Below are 8259 nucleotides of genomic sequence, written 5' to 3'. Positions count from 1 at the left end.
TAACAAAATCTTGACATTAAAATAAAAATACACGCAGTGTTCTGAAAAATATTAAACAAACATTATTGGTATTCTTGTATTGTGTGATCATTATCTACACAACATAAATCTGTTTAACCCTTTGATGCACAACATATGTACACCCCTTCTAATGCACAACATGGGTCAAAAATGACCCACATTCATTTTCTATGTTATTTCATGCTGATTGAGTTTTTCTTTGCTCTGTGTTTCGAAATCAATTCATTTTATGATTGAATATTCCAAGTATTCTTTAAATTTCTTGTTTTTAATTACCACAGATCATTAATTTATTTTTTTATTTCCTACTTTATGAACAAAAATATTTTTTATATTACTATACATGGGTCATCCAAGTGTGATTTAAAATTAAATGTCTTAATACTATAAAAAAATGTTTCAAGTAATTACTTTAGCAGTGAATGGGGCCAAACAGTTATTTATTTAATATTTGCAACACATTTGTCATTTTATCACACATACACATAAATCCTGATAACAGATAACAGCTATTGAACTGAACTTTATCTGTGGTTGAACAACTGTAAACTGGTGAAATGTGACCAAACAAAATAAAACACAACTGAACACATTAGTAGAACACAAACTGCCATCTCAATTTTTGCATGCCTCACAAATGATCACTAATTTTTTGTGCTCCTTGCACACCGGCCTAGTGCACTGGGAACACCAGCTGCTGGCTTTTCTGTCTTTCGAAACTGGGCAGATCGCGCACCTCTTCCTCTTCCTTTGGCCCTCCTGTCTGATGTCCTCTTGTAGCTGAGTGGTGGCTGTGTCTTTTTTAAACCCACACCTTCCCATTGCCTCAATAATATGCTTCTTTTCTGACAAGTAACCTACCCACTCTCAAGGTAACCTAAACAAAATCAAATTTTTTCTAAGGTAAAGTTAGAACAACTGAAAAACAATACTTACATGTATTAGATGGGCAAAGGGTGCTGTGCTGAGCTGTGAAATATCTGACACAAGGACAGTTCCCACCAAATGCTGTAGTAAATGCATGCAGGTCATTTCTGACCCATGTGTGTAAACTTGATGTAGAATTACAAAAGCTGTGCTTGTTCATAACTTAAGAAATAAAAATTAAAAAATGATGATTTGTGGTAAACAAAAACAAGATATTTACTGCATATCTGGAAAAGTAAATGACTAAATAAATTTATTTCAAAAGTATATCATAGAAACACTCAACCATACATGAAGTAACCTGGAAAATGAATGCGGGTCGTTTTTGACCCATGTTGTGTTAGAAGGGTAGTGATAAAAAAAGGGTTTTTGTTCAAAAAGTAAGAAAGGAAAAAATTAATTAAGGATGTATGATGATTAAAAACAAGTTAATTGAGGAATACCTTGAATACTGAATGATGAAATTAATTTATTGCAAAGATATAGAAGATAAAAACTCAGCCAGGTCACTTTTGACCCATGTTGTGCATCAAAGGGTTAAAACAATGAAATATGTAAACATTTTAAGACCACACATTAATTGCTAACTTTTGTCATTGTGAAACACTTTGTAAAAAAATGGGCATTATCTATAAAATGGAACTGTAACATTTAACAGTGGCTTTCTTAAATAAACTGCTCTGAATATAGATGTTGACGGTTTTGTGAATTTGTAATAAATGTGCATTTAATTTTTTAACCTTTTTTTATTCAAATGTAGCACCAAGAACAATTGTAAAATATGCTACCGACAGACAATTTAATGCAATTATGACATCTAAATATTCTAAATTCATCATAATTAGCCTGTAATAACAAAATGAATGCACAAAAAGAAACTCTAGCTTCAAACAAGTATTGTCTACTGCATCTATAATGCAAATCAGAAATGCACCAGTAGGTGTGTCACTGGACTGATATTTTTTTCCTTTTTTGTGAAATGTCTTTAGATGGCATGTGTTGTGTGAATTGACATACTATAAGCTGAATTGAATACTAAAACTTTAGAAGCAGCAACTAATTTGACTTTTGGAGGCAAAGAATTAAGACTTACGGTAAATTAAATTAAGAATGAATACTTTTGCATTTTGTCACCTAAGTCATTTTCCCAGAAAAAATAAAAAACTATTAGGGAGGTGACGATTTATAAAAGTGTCGCAACTAAGACTGTTTTACGATAATGTGAGCAGAGAGGTCAACGCTTCAGTTCTCCAGCAGAGGGAGGCAATATATGAAAAATAATATCAACAGCAATTGTGACAGTAAAGAGAACAAGCGGAAGCAGGGCGATCTTTGCCTTCGTATGGTGATTACCCGGTCACATTGATTCTCTTCCTTCTGTTTTTATTGCAGTCATAATCAGAGTATTTTCTGCTAAAATGGCTCTCACATGCGAGGAACCACAACCAGAAAGTAAGTTTGTTAATATTTATTTTTGAATTAACGAAAGTTTACTTTTTGATGAAGGCATTTCATTCATTCCGGACTTGAACAGGTACTAAGTGTTTTTTAATGTATCCGATTATGAAACACACATTAATTTATGTGTTATACATAATTATTCTTCTTAGATTAGTTTCACAGTATCATAGTAAAAATGGACAGTAAGTTAGAAACTTCTTCTGCTCTGCAGTGTTCAGGCCTATGCAGCCTATGCAGCCTGAACACTGCAGGCTGCGGTTGACTTTTATTTCACACATTATAGCGTCCAAATCCCTCTGTTTTAAGTTCACATAGAAGATGTGCGTGTTTGTAAAGTACTTTCCTATTTTTGGACGATTTAAAACTTTTTTTTACTGCGTCATTTACCCGCCCCGCCCTAGTTTCAAAAACTATGTGGTTTATACGAGTGAATATTAAAAATTTACTGCTCCATAGAGGACCCATAAATTGTATCTTTCTACCGTTACATATAAAGCGACTGCTACTTTGCAAAATTGTGATTCAAAATCCTAGAATAAGAGAGAAGGTTTGAATTGGTTTTATATGGATCAAATCACACAAACCACAGAGAGTTGCATTTTTAATTACAGTCCGAATGTATCCTATTTACAATACAATTACAATATATTCAGTTAAAATAGCTTAATATTTGTCAGGAGGCACAAATAAATGCAGAGTCATTAACTTTGCAGCAGTCAAGAGCAAACATGTGGCAAAAGGGGATTTTCTTTTGAGCAAGAAGAAATCTTTAGCAGAACCAGTTCAGCAAATTTAAGCCATCTGCTTTAATTTGGAGATAAGAGTCACTATTTAAGCAGCACCTTACATCCACTGACCATCAGTTTCTACTAATTTGTGCTCAGCATATGGTGCAAATGAACAGATTTTAAGAAGTTGCATTCTAACTTTGTTAAATATTGTTTTTCTCATTTTTACAATATTTTCTTCTACATTTTTTTATATTATACATTTTTCAGAATATTAAGTTGATGTTTTTGAATGTTGTTGCTTTGTAATCTACTCCTAACCATATTGTGTTTTAATCTTAAAGGTGGGAAAGGTCTACACACACAGGAAAGTGGGTATGTTTATCCATTGTCTTCCCTTTTACTGTCATTTTGATAAATGCCAACGTTTTTAAATATAAACTAATATTTTCTGTACTTTCTAAATGAAACTGCATGCAAACACATTTGTTTGTCTGTTACAGTGATGCAGGTTTCTCAGCAGACATGAAGCACGTCTTCAGTGACAATTACCAAGACAACATTGCTGGATGTGGGTTGCCCAATGCAAATAAAAAGAGTTCTGTGAGACCCATGTTTATTGAGGCAGAGATCTCTGAGCTGGCAAGGAAGGAAAGGCCAGTGGGGTTCCAGCCTAACTACCTTGTGTCTACCGAGAAAAACGTGGGTGAAACGAGAAAGAGGAAACGATCAAGCCCTGACTCAGAAGAGCAACCATTTCAAGGAAAGATGGACAGACGACTGAAAGAATTGTGTCCTCCTTGCCGCCCGAGACGGAAAGCTCAGAAAAAAATTCAAAAGAGTCATTCAAGGGTTCCAGGACGAAGAATTACTAATTGCCACAGCACAAAATTAAAGTGGAAAACTTTGATTGTTGGTATGAAGTTTGAAATCTTTTTATATTTTCTATGCTCAAAGTTAAAGAAACAATATGCATGAGAAATAAACACACATTGTATTTCTTCTCTGTTTTTACAGTGTGTTGTTCCATCATGACAATGCAATTAGTTGTCTGTGACACATCGGCTGGTATGTACTTAAAAACTTTTCAATATAGTGCTTTCTTTAACTCCACTTCAAACCACCAGAAACATTTCACTTACAAAACAAGAATTATTAGAGCACTGATATATTTGTCTATTTTAAGTGTAAAATTAATCGTCACTGACTAATGCAGGTTCACTACTTTCACTAATATATACTAAGGTCAATGAGCCAATCATTAATTAAAGTTGGAAAGCTAAAACTAATTATGACTTAATTCAAACCTTCAGGATTTGACAGAAAAATTCTAAAATTCTATCATTCACTCTTACCTTTAGGAAAACTAAAGTGTTCTCTTATGAAGACAGGAAGAAGCCATCTGTGTGGATAGGGATGTATTCCAACTAGAGCGGGAATGTCAGTGCCCAACGGCGAAAAATACAACAATTATTTCCTCTACTTCACTATTATAAAAGCTTCAAGAAGTTGATTTGTAGTCAACAATAATGAAGCATCTAATAAAGGTAGTCGGTATACGGCATGCAAAGTGATGTGATATCAAGTCTTTCATATTTTAATCTGTTTTGATCATTGTTGATTGAAATTTGTAAATATAATACAAGTAGAGTTTAAAGAGAAGTCCTTTCTATCATCTGTGGCCGTCATAGATTAACTGATCTCTCATTCCTAACAAAACTTTGCTGCTTTACTCTCCAAATTAAATAGCAAAATAATGTAACACCACAAACTTTGAGACATTTCCACTAACAAAACATTTTTTTTGCATAGTGTATATTCTCATTTTGTGTAGAAATCACGTATGTTCTCCAAAAAAATGTTTACTTTATATTAATGTATTTCTGTATTGCCAGATCTGAAGAAAGTAGAAAAATTCCAATATTTAGTTTTAGACTTGTTACTCTTAGAACTAGTACAGACTATGATAATTATCACAAGATTTATCTTATTTTAACATCTTTTTAACATGACGCGCTAACATAAAACCAAGAGTTTGAGTAAAAGTGTTTGTTAGTTGTTTTTTTTAATCTAAGTCAAGTCACTGTTTATTTTCTCACATTGGACCCACAGGCATTTGCTTCACCTGCATGGACAAGGCCAGATGTCCAAACCTGATAACAATATATGTGAAAAATGATCGTCTAGTCTATGACAGACCCACTGAAAAAGAAATCCCAAAGTGTTCTGGAGCCCCTTCCATCACACAGGGCTGTTTTGTGTGCCGGTCTCAGTCAGATGTGAACATCTACTGTTCCAACAACATCACAACATTTGAGGCTGAGGATTGCAATGGTTCAAGAATCACAAACATCATTAAAGGGTGTAAGTATTTCATAAAGTACTTATGCATTATGTAATACTGCATAAGTTCATGAAAAAGAACTTGGCTGCAGTTCCTTCCAGAATATTTTAAACTCCTTGAACATTGTATATGTGGACATATTTTCATCACAAACTTATGCAACAGACTAGAGCTGCCCAGTCCATCAAACTGTACTGATATTGTGATATTATCACAATAATCTAATAATATTGTGATATTATCACAATAATCTAATAATATTGTGATATTATCACAATATCAGTGATATCAGTGATAATATCAGTTATATTATCACAATATCAGTACATGTAGTATTACAATCACAAAGGGCCACTTGGATGCAATATTTGGTAGAATCTCATTTCAAGTGTTTTGCTTTCTCATCCTGTATAATCTCTAAGGTACTTTGCCAATTGAATTAACTCTGACTTCAATTAAATTCAGTTAAGTTCTATTAATTTAAATCCCTTTGTAATAATACTAATAAAAAAATTCGGCTTAAAAGACATCAATACTATTATTGCAAAAGTATCACAAATTTCTGAAATTATGCCACCATATAACAGACAACACAAAGTAGTATGTAAAAGAGATATTGATTCAAAATTCTTAACAAAAAAAGTACATTTGTATTCTTTCCCTGAGTCAATGTTTTGTAAAACTATTTTTGCTGCAATTATTGCTGCACGTGTATAGGGATAGATCTGTTCCAGCTTTTAATATAAGGAGTCTGAAATTTTTATCTAACCTACTTTGCAACATAGCTCAAGGTCAGTCAGCTTAGATGAGGAGTGTCTTTGTATAAATCTTACTTGAGATTGTTAACTGGTTTTAGGTTTACACTTTCTTTTCCACTTATTTCACTTTTTCTGTATAGTTTTTAACTCATGTTTAGACATTTAATCAAGTAATATTGAAACGCAGATGTGTTTAGAATGTTGAAACCTTGGGGACTCGTGTCAGTCCTGAAAGCTTTGAAATTTCATCACAGTTTTGCCATTTTAAAGTAAACTGAAAAATATATGTGATGTACCAGTGCTTATAAATTCTAAAGTCAAAACAAAAGTTATACCTTGGGACTTATCATATCAAATGTTCACATTTCGTCCGTCAGGAGAAGATAAAAAAAAAAAAAATTCCTTTCCTCTCGTCAATTCTTTTGCCCATTCATCTCAATTTTATGTTTTATTTTTTGCCTTCAGGTGATGAGCAGCAGAAGTCTTACCCTGCACCTAATGGACCAGCTAACAAAGCGAGTATGTACAGTATATGGTTTGGCCTTTGCAGGCCATTGAAATTAACTGTGATAATTGTCATAAAAGCACAGTTTTCTAGTGCTCTTTCTTTTATTGCAATGTGGCAGAAAATAAAGACTGACAATTCTAGTTGGCTATAGGTGTAGAGTCAAACCACATATAGCTGGACAGAGAACAGATATCAGTACATATGGGTCTTTCTCTACCACTGAGCCCTGAGAAAGATAGCAGTGCTGTCTTAATCTGTTGAGAAGGTAGTCAAGCAAAAAACAATTCAAAATGCCTTTGAAAATCTATTTAACATCTAGTTTTTGTTCTCTTTTGCTTCATTTGTAGGTCACACTCATTTACTTACTGGACTCATGTGTAGTGCTGGTATGTATCATGGATCTTGACGGTGGGATAGATCATCAAGCCTTTTGTTTTTGCTTTGACTCAACTTGTGTTGTCATTTACAGTTGCTGTTGTGATGCTGCTCTGAATCACGGTGATCTACATCATGAGTGTGCCTGGTTGTGAAGACTGAACTTGCTATTATTTGGTCACAATTTGTGCTTCAATGTAATTTTTATTTTCAGGTCTGGAAGAATGAAGACGGTTGGTTAAATTTCTCATAGAGTTGGATTTTTAAATAATTCTTAACATTTCTGTTAATTTTCTGATATTTTTTGTGTGATGTTTTGTTATTTTAGTTGTATATGTATAATAAACTCAAAAATCAACTAATCCCAAAAATAAAGTAAGTTAGCTATAATATTTTTAATCTCTAACTATTTACAGTAACACCTTTTTGTATTTGTTAGTATTATAGGAAATGTGATGAAAGCACTAAAGAAAATCCAGGTAGAAACTGCTCCCGTAGACATTACTCCCTTGATTCTTTTTTTGTTGCTTGCTATTTTCTACTTGTGTATTTGCTTTAGATCTTTTTCTTTGTAGTTAATCACACTTATTACTACTATGACTTACTAATCAATCAATTGCTAAGTCAATACAAAATCCTTCAGGCTAATTAATTTTTAAATGCATGCTAATCTTAATGACATATTACTGTTTGCAATTAATAAACAATAAAAATACTTCCAACATGGTACGGTTCTGGTTATTTAAAGCTATTGTGGTTTTAGTAAGTTAAAATTATATTTATATTGCCCATTTTGTTGAGTCATTGATTAAACAAAATGACCACTAATGAGAACAAGATATTGTGTGGGGAGATATCGCTGTTCAGAAATCTGGTTGCTTGAAGCATCAATGAAGCATAAAGTGTATTAAAGTGTCATTGAATCTATTACACCAGTCTCTGAACTCTGACAATGCTTTTTTTCCCCAGTTAATTTTCCCCAAAGCATATTTTACATTACAGCAACATTAACAGTAGCTCAGAAATACGTTGATAGAAAGCGATTAAATCAACAAGAAGACACTCAAAGGACTGCAAGTTTGCATTTACAATGAGGCCAAAACTTTTCTGAGTTACAAGAGTGTTGTGTAAATAATT

General features: G+C 33.0%; 1 protein-coding gene across 1 annotated transcript; it reads left to right on the top strand.

Moving 5' to 3' along the window:
* Positions 1-2281: 2281 nt before the first annotated feature.
* On the top strand, positions 2282-7830 carry LOC122830757. Its single transcript, XM_044116420.1, has 8 exons — positions 2282-2400; positions 3482-3512; positions 3641-4053; positions 4155-4205; positions 5250-5501; positions 6705-6758; positions 7095-7133; positions 7217-7830. The coding sequence occupies exons 1-8, from the start codon at positions 2367-2369 to the stop codon at positions 7237-7239; spliced, it is 897 nt and encodes a 298-aa protein (XP_043972355.1). The 5' UTR covers positions 2282-2366; the 3' UTR covers positions 7240-7830.
* The last annotated feature ends 429 nt before the right edge of the window (positions 7831-8259 follow it).

This window comes from Gambusia affinis, linkage group LG05, assembly GCF_019740435.1.
Source record: "Gambusia affinis linkage group LG05, SWU_Gaff_1.0, whole genome shotgun sequence".
In the NCBI taxonomy this organism is placed as follows: domain Eukaryota; kingdom Metazoa; phylum Chordata; class Actinopteri; order Cyprinodontiformes; family Poeciliidae; genus Gambusia; species Gambusia affinis.
The sequence above is the reverse complement of the archived record's forward strand: the minus strand, read 5'-3'. Positions and strand labels throughout refer to the sequence as shown.